This window comes from Lynx canadensis, chromosome D4 (genome assembly GCF_007474595.2).
Source record: "Lynx canadensis isolate LIC74 chromosome D4, mLynCan4.pri.v2, whole genome shotgun sequence".
Classification (NCBI taxonomy): Eukaryota; Metazoa; Chordata; class Mammalia; order Carnivora; family Felidae; genus Lynx; species Lynx canadensis.
In genome coordinates this window covers 71,807,945-71,828,871 of record NC_044315.2, presented here as the reverse complement: position 1 = coordinate 71,828,871, position 20,927 = coordinate 71,807,945, and the positions used below count along the sequence as shown (strand labels likewise).

General features: G+C 38.5%; 1 protein-coding gene across 1 annotated transcript; it reads right to left on the bottom strand.

Moving 5' to 3' along the window:
- Positions 1–273: 273 nt before the first annotated feature.
- On the bottom strand, positions 274–20,050 carry LOC115499205 (dnaJ homolog subfamily C member 25). The gene is made up of 4 exons (XM_030292953.1): positions 19,681–20,050; positions 6,828–6,980; positions 4,036–4,506; positions 274–1,491 (listed from the first exon to the last, which is right to left on the bottom strand). The coding sequence occupies exons 1-4, from the start codon at positions 20,011–20,013 to the stop codon at positions 1,369–1,371; spliced, it is 1,080 nt and encodes a 359-aa protein (XP_030148813.1). The 5' UTR covers positions 20,014–20,050; the 3' UTR covers positions 274–1,368.
- Between the last annotated feature and the right edge of the window lie 877 nt (positions 20,051–20,927).

Sequence of the window (20,927 nt, the reverse complement as noted above, 5' to 3'; positions counted from 1 at the left end):
AAGCAGTTACCTTAATCTTTGGTTTAAAATGTCATACCTTGGGCACCTGGGTGGCTCAGTCAGTTGATTTCAGCTCAGATCATGATCTCACACTTCATGGGTTCAATCAACCCCCATGTTGGGCTCTGCACAGACAGTGCAGAGTCTGCTTGGGATTCTGTCTCCTCTCTCTCTGCCTTCCCCTTGCTCATGCTCTCTCTCTCACTCTCTCTCTCTCAAAAACAAACTTAAAAAAATATATATATAAATAAATTAAATGTCATACCCACAAACTTGTGACGTATTGCAACCATTTTATTAATATGAAGCACTGAGATACATCCTTTAACAGGAGTATTGATTCACTACCATGATTGTGTATCGATACTCTGATGCAGTATCATACTTGCTTCAGTCAAATTATGTGTGAATTGCTTTCACTTCCACATGTATAAAACATATATTTCATTGTTTGAAAGAACAGCACACAGCCATGCACCTCCTCTTTCTGGTTTAAATGCATGTAAATACACTCATGTACACTGGATTTTTCATGGCTCAAAGACTTCATAATACATGAACAACTTTTCAGTACACTATTTCTGCTCCATCTTTTTTTTTCTTTAACTGAAGGGGTGGGGGAAGCAATACTGTGGTACAAAAGACCTTTTTACAAGGTCTCTTCTGGAAAAATGTTTGAGAATAGTTTTAGTCCTATAATGACTGTAATCAAGATCATCCTACAAGGACATGAAGGTAGATTCACTCTCCTGGAGAGTTTCTGATCTTATTAAGAATAGTACGACAGGGGGAAAATAGTATAAACACATTCTGGCAGAAGACTCTCCTAGAGAGATATTTTGAACATATTTCAATCCTAGAATGACTGTAATGAAAATGACAAGACAGTTGAAATCATTTTGCCGAAGAAGTTCGTGTCTAAAGACACAGTGTATTTAAATGCTGTTGTAATTTTTTATGTTTTGTGAAAATATGAGGCCATGGAAGCAGAAAAAGGTAGCACTAGAACAAAGAATAAGGAAACACTTTTAAAGAATAAACACTTAACACATAAAAATTTTAAATGGTATCTAATAAATTTTCATGTCAAATATTTTAACTAAAGATACAAATTTTAAATGGCAACTAATAAATCTTCATGTCAGATCATTTAACAAAATCCACAAATAGATTATAAAAATTGAACAATCATAAATGTCTTATATATAAAGTTTTAAGGGAAAGTTTAAATTTCTATATTATTCTGTTTAATCAGATATTTGAGGAATTTTAAGTACTGCTGAGGAGCAGTTTTTACAATTCTAAAATAATTCAGCTATGAAAATAATATCACAATTAAGGTTTGGCACAGTAGCATTCCAGCAATCCTCAGTCATCCACAAATGTTAACCGTCCAGGCCCTTCATTCTTCATCCATCTCCTGTATCGCTTCCATCTAGGGTCATTTGCCAATTTTTTCTTTAGTTCTTCCTCTTGTTCTTGTTTATAAACCTGTAAGTATAAATAACCCTAAATGACTTTACTATCCAAAGGGAAACATGTGTCATTACTTTTACAGCATATTAATATTTTTCAAATATAACTTCAGGTAAAAGTTTCCTGTGAATATACACAGTCTTCTGAAGACCATGCATCTAAAAATACTAAGCAATTAAGCACCTTAACATTCAGGGTTAAATTAAAAAAATTTGTACAAGAACTTAGTAATTTTTGTCACTGATTTCTGTAACCTGAGAATACATTCGTTTCCTTACTGAAATCATACATCAGCTGAGTTTAAAGGGTGTAAACATTTCCTCTCCACAATTAATATCCAATATTAGAGAACCACACTATTACTTTAATACAATACTCTGAAAATTTAACTGATGACTTTCAGTATTTGTTAATGCTAACGAAGGGAAAAAATGACCTTTTATATACACTTGTCTCCAAGTTGAACTTACATCTACTTTTATCTTCGGAGAGAAGTTTTGGTTTTTCAAAATATTTTACTAAGGTTCCCAAAGAGGGCTAAATAAACCACAAAGGTATAGAACAAAGAAGATCTTCATGGATGTCAGCTGAAGCTAAATGGACAAGTTTTCATAACCAGTTTCATCAAATTGTAGAAAGAAATGATTTTACTACCAAATTTTAGGAGGTAATGACTAAGATCACCTCATATAATTAACATATGATAATTCAGCCCAGGATAGTACTCCATGGAAAATATAGTTTTGTAAACTGGGCTGCTTACCCTACTTAAAAGAGAAAACTTTTCAAATAATTCAGGAACAAAACAGTATGTTACCTTCCATTTTTATGTTATTTACAAGCAAGCTAACTACATCTACTTGCGAAAACATTCTGGCAATTCATAGTAAGTTAAATATAATTCAGACTGGAACCCTGCCTTCAGTAAAATCTATTTAGGACACCACCTATAAAAAGGAATGTTGGGGTGCCTGGGTGGTTCAGTCAGTTGAGCATCTGACTTTGGTTCAGGTCATCATCTCATGGTTCATGAGTTCAAGCCCCAGTCTCATGGTTCATGAGTTCGAGCCCTGCATCGGGCTCTCTGCTGTCAGCGCAAAGCCTGCTTTGGATCCTCTGTCTCCCTCTCTCTCTGCCCCTCCTCCGCTCACGTGTGTGTAAGCATATGTTCTCTCTCAAATAAATAAATAAACTTAAAAAAAAAGGGAATGTTTATGAAACTAAAAAAAAAAAAACACACTTCAGATTTCTTAAGAAGGTCTCACTGTATTATTTTTTTGTTTTGTTTTAAGTAAACTCTACCCAATGTGGGACTCAAACTCACAACCCTGAGATCAAGAGTCACACTGGGGCACCGGGGTGGCTCAGTCAGTTAAGCTTCAGACTTCACCCAGGTCATGATCTCGTGGTTCGTGGGTTCTAGCTCCATGTCGGGCTCTGTGCTGACAGCTCAGAGGCTGGAGCCTGCTTCGGATTCTGTGTCTTCCTCTCTCTGTGCCTTCCCCCACTTGTGCTCTGCCTCTCAAAAACAAACATTTAAAAAAAATAGGAAGAAAAAGAGTCACATGCTCCACTGTGGTGCCTGGATGGCTCAGTCAGTTAAGCGTCTGACTTTGGCTCAGGTCATGATCTCAGTTTGTGAGTTCAAGCCCCATGGCAGGCTCTGCACTGACAGTGCAGAGCATGCTTGGGATTCTCTCTCTCCCTCTTGCTGCCCTCCCCCTTTCGTGCTCGCTTACTCTCATAAATAAATAAATAAATAAATAAATAAATAAATAAATAGGTAGATAAATAAGTAAATAAGTAATAAGTAAAGTTACATGTTCTACCAACTGAGCCAGCCAGGCACCCCATCACTGTGCTTTATTCTTATATTTAATAACATCAGTCAATTAATTTTACCCCAAACCTAATATAATATCATTATGATGAGATTACTAGTTCCTCTAGGACTTTAGCTAAGCAGCTGCTCACTTCAAGGTAACTAGCATAGACAACAATTATGTAGCATTTATTAAACTGCCCAAAATTTAGAGACATTTTTTTTAAATAAAAGTTAACTTTTCATAATATGTTATTTATTATACAGAAGATTCTGTGCTCATTTATTTTGAAATGAAGTTATTTCAACAAAATTTCCATCTCTTATTCCTTCTCTGTTTTGTTTTTTTTTAATCTCTGGCTAAGTTTACATGACTGAAAGAAAATTTGGGGAAGAACAAATTTCAATTAGAGCAATTAACAGAAAGTTGTTGTGACACCCTTGCAAACATAAATATTATCCCACTGCAGTTTAACACAACAAATTAGACCCTTCTTAAGATTTTCAGCATGGGTCAATTAAAGTATTTGAAGTTCATCTTTTAAGACAAATTACAGGTTAAAAACCCATTGTCCCACTACCAAATATAGTCACACTTCCAATAAAAATTGAATCTTTATTATTTAAATCTTGGATTTCAGAAATTGGAGTGCATTTCTGTGATCCGTTCTCATACACCAAATTTTAACTTCAAAAGTAAGATAACACTAAAATCCCAGCAGAGAGTAATTACTCACCTCATAATTCTCTTTTATCCAGAGCTCCCGTTTAAGAAAAGTTTCTTTCTGATGATCTTCTAGACTATCAAACTGAGACTTTGACATCTTCATGGATTTACGTATGATATACAGTCTTTCTTCTTCCCCGTATTCTTTGCCTTTGATGTTAAAGTTATAGATCCACCGGCAATACCAGACTATATATGAGCACAGGTGAAAAGGTGCTAAGAGAATCTGAAACAGGAGAAGATCACATATCTGTGGTTTCTGATAGCCTCCCTTTATATCTATTTTACTTTTTATAATGTTTTTTATGATGCTCTCCTCCTTGTCACGAATTTCCTCTTTGGACTTTTTGTTTCTGCCCTTCTCTTTGGCTTTTCCAAGCAACCCCTGCTGCTTGGCAATCTCCATGGCTTGGATACGGTATTTGGGCACTGTGGCTAGGTAGCTGATTGCCTTGTCGTAGCTGTTCCACCAGCTGAAAAACTGGAATATTTAACAAAGAAAAATGGGTCATTTTTACTACCAAAATGCATCTTGGTGAACACCTCCCCCCTCCCCCCAAAAGCCATTCTGATTAAAAATAGGGATCTCAAGGGGCACCTGCCTGGCTGGCTTAGTCTGTAGAGCATGCAACTCTTGATCTCGGGGTCATGAGCTTGGCATAGAGCTTAATTAAAAATAAAAATAAAAATCGGGACCACAATCATGTTTCTCTGTAAGTAACAGATAAAATTGAACAATACCCCCATGTACATGGGATCTCAGGCTAGATAAATCAAGTAAGCCCTGAGCTGGGCCAAAACAGCCATTAATTCAGACAGGAGATAACCAAGATCAGAAGATAAATCCATGGAATCACACCATACCTTTCATTTCACATCTTTACGAAATGACTTTCCCTAGATCACTGTTAAAAAATCTCTCTCTCTCTCTCTCTTTTTAAGACTGTGAGACTGTGATCTACATTCTGGAGGACGAGTTAACTGGCAAAACTAGCCAGTGAGGAACTTGTTTAAAAAAGAGATCACAGGATATAGACTCAGGCAACTATATTCATTCCCATCTCTTTCCTAAACCATCTAGATATATCACAGCAATGCTCATTATATTCTGAAGTAAAAGATTCAAATATATTTGAACTCGTATTTGACTGGAAAACATCTGGGACACTTGGGTAGTTCAGTTGGTTGAGCATCTGGCTTCGGCTCAGGTCATGATCTCTCTCTCTTTCTCTCAAAACTAAATAAACATTAAAACACACACACACACACACACACACACACACACACACACACACGGACTGTGACTGTAAAACATCTAACTTATTTCATAAATATATACAAAGCGTTTTGTTAATTGTCAGAAAAAGCCCTACTCCTCACTATTCCACACATTTCATTTGCTGTTTTACTGAATGAATATTGCAGTTACACCAATAATATCTTGAAATATTATAGTAGCAATCTATTAGGACTAAGGAAAAGAAATGTTACTAGGATATCACATTATCTAAAACACAAAGGTAAAATTATCCCTGCTTTCCCCTTTGAAGGGAAAATACTTCTGCAAAAGCGGATACATTTAAAATACACGTTAGTTTTCAACAGGATTTCTATTTGTCATATAAAGTGACTCTCATTTCTGGGAATTAAGCTGGAGCAGCAGTTTTCAGACTAGCAAATTGCTTCATTCTAATCCTTTGACATGTTCTTTTCCTCTAGAGAACATAACAGGTGTGGTTAGTTTAAGAATAGTAGGAAAAACTCACTTCAAGCTGAAGTTAAATTTTTGTGACATTTAGAAGAACATGAAAAGTTACTACAGCTCTTTTAATCTGTTTCAGTAGTTTTCAGCCTAAGCAAGAGTGCCCTTAGTAGGCAGTGGAAATGTGTGGGACATTTTTGGTTGTTATAGTAATGGCAAGCACTTCTGGCATTTTGTGGATAGCCACCAAGACTTATTAGTTCATATTAAGAAGTTCAGGTTTGGGGGGCACCTGGGTGGCTCAGCTGGTTAAGGGTCTGACTCTGGATTTCAACCCAGGTCACGATCTCACAGTTCCTGGGTTCGAGCCCCATGTTGGGCTCTCTGCTGACAGTGTGGAGCCTGCTTGCGATTCTCTGTCTCCCGCTCTCTCAAAAATAAATAAATATTTTTTAAAAAATAAAGAAAAAGTTCAGGCTTTCCCTAAATTTAATGAGAAATCATTGAAAAGTCCTACAAAAATAATGCTATGATCAGGTTAACATTCACTCTGGCTGTTGGGGGGGAAATACTCTAAATGGAACAATGAGAAAAAGATCTATTGTTGAGTTTTTTATAGTTAAATATGACATTCATCATTAATTTCTTGGATTTCCCATTTACAATGATTCCAATGTTATCGATTGGTTGAACAAATGAATATTTTTCTAGTCTAAAAAAATTAGTCTCAACTGCAAGTAAAATTTTATAAGAATTTAGAAGTATAAATTTTATAAGAAGGTACTTCTAGGGGCTCCTGGATGGCTGAGTCAGTTGACTGTTTGACTTTGGCTCAGGTCACGATCTTGCGGTTCATAAGTTTCAGCCCCGCGTCCAGCTCTGTGCTGACAGCTCAGAGCCTGGAGCCTGCTTTGGATTCTGTGTCTCCCTCTCTCTCTGTCCATCCCCTGCTCACACACACACTCTCTCTCTCTCACAAATAAACATTAAAAAAAAATTTTTTTTTTAAAAAGGTACTTCTAATTCAGTTTTAATGCCCAGTACTAGGCAATGTGCACTCAAGCACACACACGAAGACATACACCTCCATTAATACCAACCTGAAACACTGAAATAGCACATACACTGACCAAAATCACAACTCTAACATCCACTTTGGGGGCTAAGCGCCTGCTGTAGTAATGATAGTAATGGCTATAGTACTCTTCTGGGTGATCCAGCATGTAGTCATAATCTTTTCGTGTTTCTTCATCCTGTAAAATAACAAGATACTCAATTTCATAGGACATTTCATTAAATGGACTTAGTTTATAATCTGTTAAGTCAAACAGAATTTTATAATCATGTAAGATTAATCTGAATAAAAGAACTGAAACTATCAAAATAAAAAAATTTCCCACCACTCTTCAAAGGCACACATAAATTTGTTTCTAGAACTTTAATATTAGGTATAAAGCATAATAAAACTAATCTCTCCAAATTCGTAAGTATTGTTAGTCCTCCTGAAAAAATAAAAACATTTTAATAGCAATTAACCATGATGTTTTAGGCAGCGTTATGGTGCTAATAAGGATGTTGTCACGTTCTTTTAACTTCAGAACATGTTGATACCTACTTTCAATACTTATTCATAGGAACAAATGTTTATCTCTATTATAGATATTCGCCATCATTTTCCAGCCTTGTGTAGAAAGTTTTCTGTTGAAAGCAATGATTAAGACAACAAAAAGCAGACAAAGCCAGTCTGTGCCGTATAAAACTGAATTATGCTCATCTCCAGGAAACACTGATGCAGTATAATGGTAAAAAGTTTAACTTTGTGACTTCAAGTGAAATCTTTAGCCTCTCTGAGCCTCACTCTTCCTCATCTGTAAAACAGAGATAATATCTACCCTTCTAATTTTACAGGGTTATTTCAACATCAAGTGATACATTATAAAAAAATGTTACAAATACAGAGTATTTTACTATTATATTGTCACAGCCCAGTTCATAAATAAGGTAACATATAGATCTTTCTTAATTACACAAACACGTTGAAAAAAAAATCACAGTATTCTGAAATGCTGCTCTGAATGTTCACAAATAAAACATTTCTTAAAACCTCTAATTTTAATCAATTTCAAATAGAGATAAATGCCAATCTCTTACTGAGCTACATAGGTTGAAGAACTCTACACGGGGTTATGATTTGCTTCTTTATCACACAGGAAACCTATTTTGTCTTTCTTTTTTTTTTAAAGTAAACTCAGGGTACCTGGGTGGCTCAGTCAATTAAGTGTCTGACTTCAGGTCATGATTTCACGGTTGGTGGGTTTGAGCCCCGCGTCAGGCTCTGTGCTGACAGCTCAGAGCCTGGAGCCTGCTTCAAATTCTGTGTCTCCCTCTCTCTCTGCCCCTCCCCCTCTCATGCTCTGTCTCTCTCTCTCAAAAATAAACATAAAAAAAAAAAAATTAAAGTAAACTCTTCCCCCAATGGGGGGCTCAAACCCATGACCAGAGATCAAAAGTCGCTTGCTCTACCAACTGAGCTAGCCAAGCGCCCCCTATTTTGTCTTATGTCCAAAGAGTGTTAAAGAGTAAAACCACAACAAATTCTTTACTCTCTGTAAGGGAGGGAGTACAACAGAAACCATTATGAAAATTAAAAATCTTATTTAACCTAGAGGCTGTCTTTCTAGCATGAATTATTTAGTATTCATAAAATTGTAAATAAAGGCATTTCAAAATCTACACCCAGTGCTCTACTACCACAGATGAAGGCTCTGGGGTCTATTCAGGACGTCCTGACTCTTCCAACGTATAGTTTCTGAGATTTGAAATGAGTTTGCTAATGACAATATCTCCTCTGTACCCATTAAAATCATTATATGTTTTCTAATAAGAATTGTGAGTTTGAGCACATTCTCAGTGACAATTCTCTTAAATTCAGTACATTCAAACTATTTTTTACCTCTGACTAGAATTTGAAACCAAATAAACTAGTATCTAGTATAATGAAATTTAAATATATTTAAAGTCTACTCTACAGCACTATTTGGAGGGCCAGTATGAGAACTGTCTGTTATTTAGAGAGGGCTGAGTTCAGGCTGTTTTTATTTTCAAATTCACTCTTTGAATGTTCTTTTCTGTTAAAAAAAAAGATTTTCTTGTGGCAATTGGCACATGCCTCAACTGTCAATCCATTATTCTTTCTATAAGGCATATTTTATAGCTTCTAACCTAAAAAGGGCAAAACTTTATAGGTCATACAGATAGCTCTGAAGACTAAAACCCACATATCTTGATGTATCTCATTTTGAGTACTTTAAGGCATCTTTTAAGAATTTTTCCATTCTCCCTCTAGTTTTTGCTTTTTGGACTAAGTTTATAGAAATGTTCTGCTTTTGGCCTGAAATCTTTGACTTTTCATTCAGCCTCCCAATCTTGGTAGATGCCTTTTGAAATGCGTTTCTTCAAACACAATTCTTCTTGCTCCAACTCGATTACATGTAGTAGTTTTGAAACTAACTGCCACACTGATCAGATTCCTAAAGAACTCCAGCCAGCATCATTATCTACACAGAGCCCTTTGCCCAGCCTGACTGTACTCCTCCTGGTTAAAGTATACAGCACTGTCTTTGAGTGTGACTGAAATCTGCTATGTGAATGTCATGGGTCCAACAGTTATCCTCTCGTCTTTGTTCTCTTAGTGAAGGTCACCATCCATAGAATGCAGATATCCCTATTCAAACATTTCACCCAGATCTTCTACCACGGTCACCATCTTCTCACTGGTCCCTAAATTTGTGTCTTACTTCATTGAGTCCTGAGCTCTTCTAATAGGATGGTCAACTAATGTTCCAGCAACCAGCCACTCCAAAATCTGAACCTTGTGTCTGGCCTCTCTGCTGCAACCAGAGCCTGTGAAGTCTATTCAGAGCCCTCTAATGAGGCCTCAAATTAATTCCTGCAAAAGGTTTCAGGATCAAGTCTGACTTCACAGGATGGTTTTCTTTTCTTTGGGGTCACCATAAATTTATGACCCTGTTTTTGTCACGATTAAAGACAAGAAAGGTTGGCCACCTCCTTGTTATAGGATTTAATCATCCAGAATCTTTACTCTTGGGTTTATAGCTTTCTCTCCAGATTGAAGAAAATTATCTTAGGCTGAGGTATGCATAATATACCTTGGAAGGTATTCAAGGTTGGCACAAATTGGAGAGTTAGTTTTCAACAGTCTAAGTCAAAATTCTACTCTCTAGTAGCCTACAAAGTTTAGAATCAACCTAGTAAGAATACTAGGTTACCAACGATACCAGGAATACTAGCAAAAAAGGATACCAGGAATACTAGCAAGGATACCTGGAATACTAGCAAAAAAGAAAAGACAAGAGGCTGAGACCCAATTGAAAGCTACAGGTACATACATATTTTAAAACCATTATATTTATTTTTTCTCCCACCCATCCTGGAACTCAGTCCTCAATCTCCAGTGATTCCCTGTGGCTAGTAAGTTAAAATTTCTTGACATGCAACAAGGCCTCCATAACTAGTGCACTCTTACCTAGCAACATCTCATCACTTGCCCCTCTTTTGCCCATAGCAAACATCAGATAGTAATTTCTGAAATTTGGTGTGTTCTTCCAGTACAGCATGCCCTTTCATACCTATGTCTTTGAACATATAATTCTTTCTACCTCAAATGCCCATCCCTTTCTTCCAACCTCATGAGCTCCTATTAATCCTTTAGGACACTCTTATTACATATGTGACCTATTTATTATAGCACTTATCACATTGTAATCATTCGTTTTTTTCTTTTGCTTGAGTGAGAACTTCTGGAAGATAGGTAGGGTGACACATTAATCTCTGTATATCCAAGACCTACCATAGTGCCTGGCATTCAGTAAGTGTCATTTAAAAAATGAGTAAAATTTTGTAAAGGCTCTCCCTCACTATACACAGGTCTTCATCTCACCAGGAAGGCCAGTGATTATTTCACAAAAACTTGGGCTTAGCAGAAATGACTGCTTGATTTCATAGCTTATGAAAATATGCTACTGTGGCTAAAACAGCTTAAACCTTAAAACAGTTTAATGTCTTACCTTTCAATAAGGTAGTATTTTTTCTTTCAGCAATTTTGTGGATCTTAAGGTCCCAGGGTCAGGAGATTCCAACTTCTTTCCAAAACCAAAACCTTTATACTTGTTTCTTCCTCCTCTCTGTCCTGAGCCTTGACCAGCAGGGCAATAAGCTCCTTGTTTCTAATCTCTACAGGAAAAAATGGTGCTTCTGCTGGTGTCCACTCCACTCCCAATCCTCTTGGGCATATGCAGGAGGACTGGAACAGAACCACCAATATCTAGATCAAAAGTGAACAAGAGGAAACCCACAAGCAAAGAAAGCACTGAATCCTTCCTTCTCTTATGAAAATGATCATTCCCCCCCACCTCCCCAGAGGCAAAAATATATTATGTTCTTGCCCTTGAAGAAATAATGAATTGTTTGGTCTCAATATACATAAATTGCAATAATTTGTATTGCAGCCACTTATACATTAAAATTTTTCTGTTACACAGATAGTAGAAACCATTTTAGGTTGGATGTTAAAGGCCAGGAATCAATAGTATATTAAAAAAAACGTAGTAATATTTTTGTTCATTCTTAAAAATATATATTAATCCCATTTGAAAAGAAATACACACACACAAATGATCCTTTAAAAAAAAATAACATCTGTTCCTACATTTTTATCCAGGCCATTACATCCTACTACAGAGGAAGGAAATTTACTGCTGTCAGTTTCATTTCTCTCCCTGCTTCCTGACCCCAGTCACTATGCCACTGTCTTCCCATGTCTTCTCTTCTTTCCACATGTGACCTCAACAACTTCCACGATTTGCAGTATCACCTACATACTAATGATACTCGGATTTGCTTTTCCTGTGTCCTCCTATTTTCAAATGTCTCCTAAGCATTTCCTAAATATAACATAACTATCTCAAAACAAACATGCAAATCTGTCCCTCCGTGTCAGTTAATAGTATAGTATCACCATCTACTTGGTAACCTGAGCTTTTAAAAACCTTGGTTATTTTCAAATCAGGGGCATAATTACACGGGGCATTAAGCCTGTGCTCAATTCAAAGGAGGATAAAAAGACAAATAAGATAACGTCCTGGTCTCAAGAACTCTTCCATTTAGAACAATCTAGCAAGAAAAATGCAATTTGATGTGCTAAGGAAGAAAAGACTAACTCTGCCTGAGACCACTGGTAACAGAAACCACAGCAGAGAAGAAATAAGTACTGGATCTTGAAAAGCAAGTACAGCGTAAAATCTGTTCCAGGCACAGGTAACATCAAGTGTTGAAGTACAGAAGCATCAATGAATTTAATGGATTCAGCGAAGGTTGCACAGTAGGGAAATTTAGGAAGAAAGTGTAGTAAATGTGCCCAGGAAGACAGATTTGGATAAGAACCATGGAGAGAACCTTGTATGCCCTGCTGAAGTGCTAGAGTAGTATTGTCTGTGCTATTCAAAAACAAAATGTTTTAAAGCATGAGAACAATACCACTAAGTAGAAGTGTTTATTTTTGAAAGCTAACTCTGACAATATCGTGCTTAATGGAATGAGGGTGCCTGGCTGGCTCAGTCCACTAAGCATCAGACTCTTGATTTCAGCTCAGGTCGTGATCTCATGGTTCAAGAGTTCGAGCCCCATATGGGGCTCCACGCTGATGGTGCAGAGCCTGCTTGGGATTTTTGCCCTCTCTCTCTGCCCCTCTCCTACTCATGTACTCTTGCTCTCGCTCTCTCTCTCTCTCTCAAAATAAATAAGCTAAAAAAAAAAAAAAAAGAACAGGATATCAAGTTTAGAGAAGATCATAGAGAAAATAGTGGAAGATTCTGAAAAAGGAAGAAAAAAATTACTGGAATCTTTTCAATTCTTGGAGCCTCCTGGGATTATCTATTCCTGAAGGAGGGTTGCACCTTTATAGGGACAGAAGTAACATGTAGAAAACTGGAAGCAATGCACATAATTCTTCTTCACAGAAAGATAAATTGTGTCCAATGGAATACAACTGACTATTGCCTTGTCATACTGGCCAGTTTTACAGGCACTTTAGTGTTCCCTGTTCGTGAATGTGTGGCAATTTTTCTCTTTTGAACTGATTTTAATATCTTAGTGGTTCCTTCATTAATTAATTAAATAAAATCTGACAATGTTCATTTTGTGTTTATATGAGTCATAATGACATCCTCTTTTAAAATGTATGCTTTAACAAACATAACAAGATTGACTTCTCAAATGTTTAATTTTGGGTAACTATGCTACAAAATGAGACACAACTGAAAATATGAACCTAGAGAACACAGATTTTAGAGTTGTCACAGATGTAGTTGAGTTTCACCAGGAAGAGATTAGAAAACAAAAATAAAAAAGAGTACCCAAAGGATAGAACTCTAAGGAAAAGCAATGTTTAAGGTGTTGGCAGAAGAAAAGATTATAAAGACTGAAAAGAAATGACTAGAAAGACAGGTGAAAAGGGAGAGAATAACACTGAGGGTGTTTAGGGAGAACAGCTTAAAGAACTATATGATCAGCAACATCAAATGCCACAGATCACACCAGGAGGGAGAAAGGAAGAGCAGCTCTCAGATCTGACACCTAGAGCACCACTGTTCACCTGAAGAACAATTCCAGTATGTGTGCTGATACACGTCAGTCTACGGCAGCTGGAAGGAAAAGGAGGTGAGGAAGTAAAGATAGCCAACAGTGAAAAAAGAAGAAAGATGTGACAGTAGCTTTGAAAGAAGCAAAATTAAGTGAAAGGAATGTGAAATGAACCAACTAAGAGATTTTCAAGTTACCAAAGAAGAATGACAAAATTCCAGAAAATGGAAATGAATTCAGTCAAAAACCTCTCCGTCTTCCCTAACCCATTCTCAATATTGTTCTCAGAATTTTCTTCCTGAGAGAAACATCAGGTTGTGTTATTTCTCCTCTTTAAAACCTCTGGTAACTATTCGATACATAAAGTTCGAATTCCTGAACACAGATTAAAAGGTTGTTCATTATCTGATCCCAAACTATGTTCCAGTCTCCTGAAACATCTCCTTACCATATGCCTGACAGGCTTCTAACCTAAAAGTAGTGGATCCTCTAAAATCTGTGAAAAATGCTATAAGGGTCTCTGTGCTGTGAATATCTCAAAATGTTCTTTTTACCCATGATAAATCTGCACAGGCTAAATTAAAATCTCAAGTGCTCAGTTTCTGGCCAGAATTCTATCAACTCAGTCGTTTTTGTGTTAATCAAAAGCTCTGATTGGGTGTTGATAACATCATGTGTCAGGTAGTCACAGAACTAAAATTAAATACATCTGGTATACAATCAGTCTTTGCCATAAGTAGGGAATAACAGTTGAAATTAAGGGATCAGTAAAAAATAAACACTTAGGACTCACAGCAGAAATAGTGTGTGTGGTGCATAAGGTACCACACCCTTCTTCTGGGCCCATGGGAGAAATCACTATCGAACATGTCCTCCTTCCTTCTCACTAAACCCAGACAAGATCTCAAAACCTTTACAAGTGTTTCAGGGAGTCATAACCAATCAGAGTTGACATGTAAAATGAAAACTATCTGCCATCAAGCTTAATTAAGTTGGCTGTTTATCAGCATCATAACTGTATTCAAAATTTACATGTTTTTTATTATTTTTATGAATACCCAATTATTATGAATGATTGACTAATCTGGATAGATGCTAGGAAAGAAAAACAATAATTCTAAGAAATGCAGTTAATTGTTCCTCAAAACAAAGAGTACTTCAGAGAAATATAATAAAAGTGATCATTGGTGGAGAAAATACTATTATAATACCTTACCAAACTAGATCTCATTCCTGGAATGAGTCTTACATACTCATGACTCCATGTTTTTGTTGATCAGGTTTTCCCTCTACCAAAAATATCCCTTCACTGTCAACTGTTGGTGACTGTTCTAGATCCAGATCAAAGAGTACATTCTTCTCCAATCCCCAAAGAAGAAATAATTGTGTCCTCTCAGTGCTGCAATATAACCTACACTTTTTATTATATAACTTAAATAAATAATAACCACACAATAAGTACCTGTCTCCTTGTTATGTTAAAAGATTAAAGGCAAGAACTGTGCCTTCTTCATTGTTATTGTCTCCTCCCTCAGCGCCTCCCTCAGTACCAGTTACAGAAAGGACTGAATAAGAGAATAAACTAAGGAAGAACAATAAACAGTCACATAAAAGGGTAGGGTGTTCAGAATCCCCTCCCCCCTTATGCCCAATTCTTCATAAGTGCTAAAGCTCTGCTACACCAACTAGACTGATAGAAAACTAAAGTGTTCTTGTGACTTCCCTGCCAAGACAAGGCTAAAGTAGTAAAAGGCTCTCACTACAGATCTCCTACCTTATCAGATAACATTCATGCCAAGATCTTTTGGCAATACTGCCAAGATCTTTTCTGTTCTTTTGTGATTTTGCAAAATGGTGTCAAATTCTATTTTCCCATTTTCTAAGTGCATTCTTTCCACCTGTTCCCTCATCTGCTTACTTCTATGCCTTCCGTATTCCATCTACTTCATCCAATTGTTATCTATATTCAAAAAGGGTTAATGTTTTCACTCAAAAAAACAGAATTTATCCTTAAAAATAGATGTGCATTTTCTCTCATGCGGGAACTTTTCATTCATAGCCATCCAATCTACTTTATCTATACCACTCTTTAAAACTACAGTTAATTTAGGGTAAAATACCAAAGTAGGCGTCACATAACAAGGTCACAATGTCAGAAATCCACTTTCAATTTCCATTCAATCTGAATCTCTCTCCAAATATGAGTTTTCATTTAACAAACATTCATTATCTGATGTGCCAGACACTGAGCTAGGTTCCATGGATATACATACAAAAAGGCAAGGAGATGGTTTAGTGAAGAAAGGAGGGCTACTCCATATTTACAGTGCAGTGTGATAAGTGCTATATCCACATAAAAAGATTCAATGTTGACACAGCAAGTGAGAGTCCATTTACTTAACTTCCAAAGTCCACAAATTCCCTGAATCCCAGTAGTCGAATACACTAAATACTATTTCATTGTCTTAGCTTTGCTTATATGATGAAGCAAATATAACACAGTGTGTAAAATCATAATGGTTTGACGTCCTGCTGAGAACTGCATTTTTAAGTTATTTGAAAATCTGAACTAAGCATGACTTGATGAAAGCATCTGACCAGTGCCTTCGCCTTCCACAATTACCCATCCTTCTTTTTCTGGTTTTCCTCAGTATCTCTGTGCACAGGTAGAATCCGTGTTGCTAAAATAACAATGACCAAGTGTGATATCTCCTGTCTTACCAACTGTATTTAAATCCCGTTAGTGTACTTATTTTTTTAACAACCACCATCTTAAAAAGCCTCTCTCTCTCAAAGAGGTATTTATTTGACCAAGACAACTTCAGGCATAAATCCACAAGAATTCACAAATATAAGTTCCCATTTTGGTGATGTATTTTATTATCAACATTCAGAGATCCTTGGTTATTAGAAGTTTTGATGGAAAACCACTATAAGCTTATAATGAAGATATAATGTAGCTTCTTATATCATATATATTAAAAATATTAAGAGACTTGAACAGACTAATAATAAGAGAAATCAAAAGGTTATCAAAAAATTATGGGGGAAGAAAAAAGACTCCTAGCTCCAATGAATTTATAAGTAATCATTTCAGATTTCAAGAAAGGAAAAATTTCTTTTAGATACACTGTTTCAAGATGGAATCTACCTGTGCATTTTACAAAGCAAATATAAAATCAACTTCTTCCATATGCCAGGAATAACTGCACATGGCTATGAAGGAGGACACAGTCTTCCCAAGTCCCTTCCTCTTTCTGGCTGGCTTTGTACATAGTACACCTCTCACAGGGTGTACTGTTATTCTTTATGGAGAAAGATACAGCGCATACCAAAACTAGCAAACAGAAAAGAAGTGGTCCCAGGTAGGCATCTGCTACCTCCATGAGACGATATGTGGAATTCTAGATAGGCTTCTGCATCTCCTTATTCCAGAGCCACTGGAACCTACCAACTCCTCCCACTATTCTATCTGATCTGCTCTTAGCAAAGGCCATGTGAACCTCTTATCCCTCACAAGCCCTGATTCCAGCCTGCAGATATAACTCAAGTAGTAGTTACATCCCCATTGCCTCAAAGGGATAATTTGAAGGCTGAGGCTGTCCAAATTGGATGACCCCAGTTCACTAGATCAGAAATGAATTCTCTGGCCGCTTACTCACAGTTTTTCATTATGACAGAAATAAAACCTGACCACCCTGTTTGTTTTTAATAACTTCCACATACAGCAAATCAAAGTCCTTTTCTTTATTCCAGGAGAGGGAATCTGCAATGAAGTTTGAAAAAGAAAAGTTTCTGGAAGTGTTCCACTTAGAAGTCCATCTCTATAACTGTAAAACTGTTTTCATAGAGCTGAGCTAGGTCTGATTTTCAGGGTCCAAACCATCCCTAGACATCCCTTTCCTCTGACAGTAACTCTGAATGGGGCTGGGGAAACTACTGCACATTCTCTCACTCCCTCCTCCATCAGCACAACTCCAGTTGTTTCCTGTTTGGAGACATTTGTAGTACTGCAAACCTCTTGTTGGAATCAAGATTAAAAGTGTTACTTTTGGGGTGCCTGGGTCACTCAGTCAGTTAAGCGTCCAACTCTTGATTTCGGCTCAGGTCACAATCTCATGGTTCATGAGTTCCAGCCCCATGTCAGGTTCCACACTGACAGTGCGGGAGCCTGCTTGGGATTCTCTCTCTCCCTCTTTCTCTCCACCTCTCCCCAACTTGCTCTTTCTCTCTAAATAAATAAATAAACTTGAAAAAAAAATTAAGTGTTACTTTCTCCAGACATACCAGTTTTTAACTGCCAAAAAGTGCACAAATTATTTCATTGAGCTTTCATTAGCTAACCAATCAACCCTAAACTTTAGGGGTAAAACCTTTTAGAGGCAACCAATGCAGATCTGCCAAATCAGCCTCCAAATATGTGTCTGCAAGAAAATGGCAAGAATAGTTAAGAATCTTGGGGTTCCTCCCAGCAAGAATTTATCTACCATCTCTCATTCTTGGTTCTCGTTTACTAACGTGCTCACCACTCTCATGCCAAACCATCTCCAACCCCAGCATAAGGCAACAGTTGCCAGTGTTTCTGCTGCCCTCTCTTCTGGAAGTTCTCCATCCCTCCAGTGCTTCCTTATATGCCACCAGGTCCTTCTGCCTGTTTGTCTGAACCACTAGATTTCCTCACTGCAGAAAAACACAGATTGGGGCTTTAGATGCTGGGTTGTCCTGGATGGAGAAGTTCTTTCCCATTTTGGGGAAGTCTTTCTTCAATCACTCTATATCCTAAATAATAAGCAACTAAACCCTCTGGTATCTGCACTTTCCCCATGCCCCACTCATTTCTTCAGTTAAGTGCCAGTAAGAATTACAATCTAAACAATGCTAGTCATAATTTAGCAAACTCAGCACACTCATTAATATGACTCCGTATTATATAAACTGCTCTGGAAAGCATGAATGAAAAGCCTTTAACTCCTTATTTCAGTATTTTCAGCTCTGGGAAGCTAATCTATAAAAATAATCCATGGTTAAATTACAGTATACCCAAAGTAGTCATTAAATTAAGCAGACAACATAGCAACATGGAAAATTTTGACTCCAAAAAAAAAAAAAAAAAAGGAGGGGGGCGCCTGGGTGACTCAGTCAATTGATCACTCCACTCTTGATTTCGGCTCAGGTCATGATCGCAGGGTTGCGGGGCAGCTCAGAGCTGAGTGTGTGTGGAGCCTGCTTGAGATTCTTTCTCTCTCTCCCCCTCTACCCCACCCCCACCCACCGCAAACACACTGGTGATCTCCCTCTCAAATTAAAAAAATATATATATATATAAATATATATAAAAATATATATATGTATATATACATATATATTTATATTTATTTTTTTTAAGGCTGGAAAGAAGTACCTTACAATTGCTGTAAATTGCTGGTACATTTGCATGATGGGGCCCTTGAAGCAGTAACATTTCCATCCAATAGGAGTTATACTTGTGATTCCTTATATGGTTTGATTTTTGCAGTAGGAGAAGAGAACAGGATCAGGCTAAATCTCCCCATCCCCAAAGGACTCCGTAAAGCCTTTGTCAAATGACTACACACATATTCACAAACTTTTCCTGTCAAAAATTCTCAGAGTCTTGAATCCCAAGTCATTAAGCACCTATTTACAGGTCCTATACAGTGGATTTCTCACACTTATTCAATCCTCATAATAACCCTCTGAGGAGGTATCTCGGCTTTAGTTTTGCATATGAAGAAACAGCTACTGTGACATATTGAGTCACTATCCAAGGTCATACTTGGGGTGTAGGAGCCAAGAGTCAAATATCCGGTCTTCTGACTGCTTGTTCATTGTTTTGTTTTTCTAGATCCGTAAACCCATGCTAAATGGCACATTTAATACCATGCCCAGAAATCAAGTTTCTGTCATGTCAAATTGGCGCCATCACAGTCATTCAATATTGGAGACCTTTCCTGTGTTCTATCACAGATCCTGGTAATAACAACTACCTTGCTTTACAAGTGCAAGCTACACGTTTTTAAAGCGCTTTCACTAAATCCTTAGATGCCCAAAGCTTTGCAAAACTGTAACAAAAAAGGAGAGGGCTGTCCCCCAAGGCCCGAGGGGGCTCCCATCTTTGTCAATGAGCCGTATGGGTTCTTTCGCGGGGCCACGTAGGAAATCGCGAACATCCTAGATAGGAGTCGTGGCGGTGGCCGCGCCCGGAGTCGGGGTCACCGAGAACCCTGCTCCGCAGGCCAGGAGTCTTCGCAACCCATCTGCTCCCCCAGACCTCACCTTAAGAGTCTCGTAGGCGGTCGCCACCAACAGGAAGGCCTCTTCGGCGCTCTGCGGCGTCAGTCCCGGGCCCTCATCGCCAGGCTCAGGCCGGTAGCGGTCGGGGTGGTAGCGCCGGGCCAGCTGGCGGTAGGCCCGCGCTATCTCCGCCTTGCCTGCCGTGCGGCTCACGCCCAGCACCTCGTAGCAGTCGCGCGTGCCGCAGTAGAGCCCCTCCACCAGGGCCCCCGCGGGCCGCACCAGCAGCAGCACCAGCAGCAGGGGCGGCAGCAGCACCAACCAGCGCCGGCCGGCAGCCCCGGCTCCCCGGCGCGGAGCGAGCGGCGCCGCCATCCCGGCCTCGGCCGCTGCTCCACCACCCCAGCACCTCTGCCGCACACCGCCGTGCGCCGGGCTCCGCCTCCCCGACCTAACTCCACATCAGCAGGCGCCGCCTCCGCGCAGGCGCACTGGGCACTGCTGCGACAAGCACTTGTTTCGCGACCGTTGCTAGGGGAGAAGGACGCCTCATCCGCCGGGCCGCTTCCGGTATGCAGCTGACCTCTTTCCTAGCCTCAGCTGCTGGAGGATTTGTTGTTAGACTTAAAGGATGTCTCAGTGTCGCACGTAACCAGTGTGCGCAGAGCGCTTTACGTAACGTCCACGGTACCCTTCACACGCGATCTTTTGTACGGCCTTACTTCATCTGCGTCAGTTGGTAGTCTGGCTCTCTTACCGTCTGGTTATCGCCGTGAAGATGTGTGCACAGGGTTTTAAAGCGAGTCCCGAGCCCCAGACGCCTTCCTTTAGTCCCGTGCTGTCTTCCCCAAAGGAAGATGAACTTAGAGATTCTAGTCACTCTCTGCCTGCTGGGGACCCTTAAAGGGTTTCTCAGCCTCCACACTGGTAACATTTTGGAGAAGATAATTATTTGCCAAGTAAAGGGCTGGCCTATGCATTGTAAAATGGTTAGCAGCCCTGACCTCTCTACACGCTAGTAGTACCACCTATTTGAGCGTGACAGTCAAAAATGTCTCCAGATATTGCCAAATGTGTTCTGGGTGTAGAAAAACAATACAGGCGGCTCACTTAAATTTGAATCTCTGACACAACAAATAATTTCTTAGTGTAATTGTATCCCAAATATTTCATGGGACTATACAACAATATGAAGAACTTTGCCTCAAAAAATGTGTTTCTGTCATTCGCTTAGTACATATTTATTGAGTCTCGAATAGGAGCTAGGCACTGTTGGAGGCTCTGGGGAC

Excerpts from the sequence above, each read along its gene's own strand:
- LOC115499205 (XM_030292953.1), bottom strand. The coding sequence starts at position 20,013 with ATGGCGGCGCCGCTCGCTCCGCGCCGGGGAGCCGGGGCTGCCGGCCGG. Across the intron at positions 4,507-6,827 it reads GTGCTATTTCAGTGTTTCAG|TTTTTCAGCTGGTGGAACAG; the intron begins GTTGGTATTAAT and ends TAAATATTCCAG. Across the intron at positions 1,492-4,035 it reads GGATAAAAGAGAATTATGAG|GTTTATAAACAAGAACAAGA; the intron begins GTGAGTAATTAC and ends TTATACTTACAG.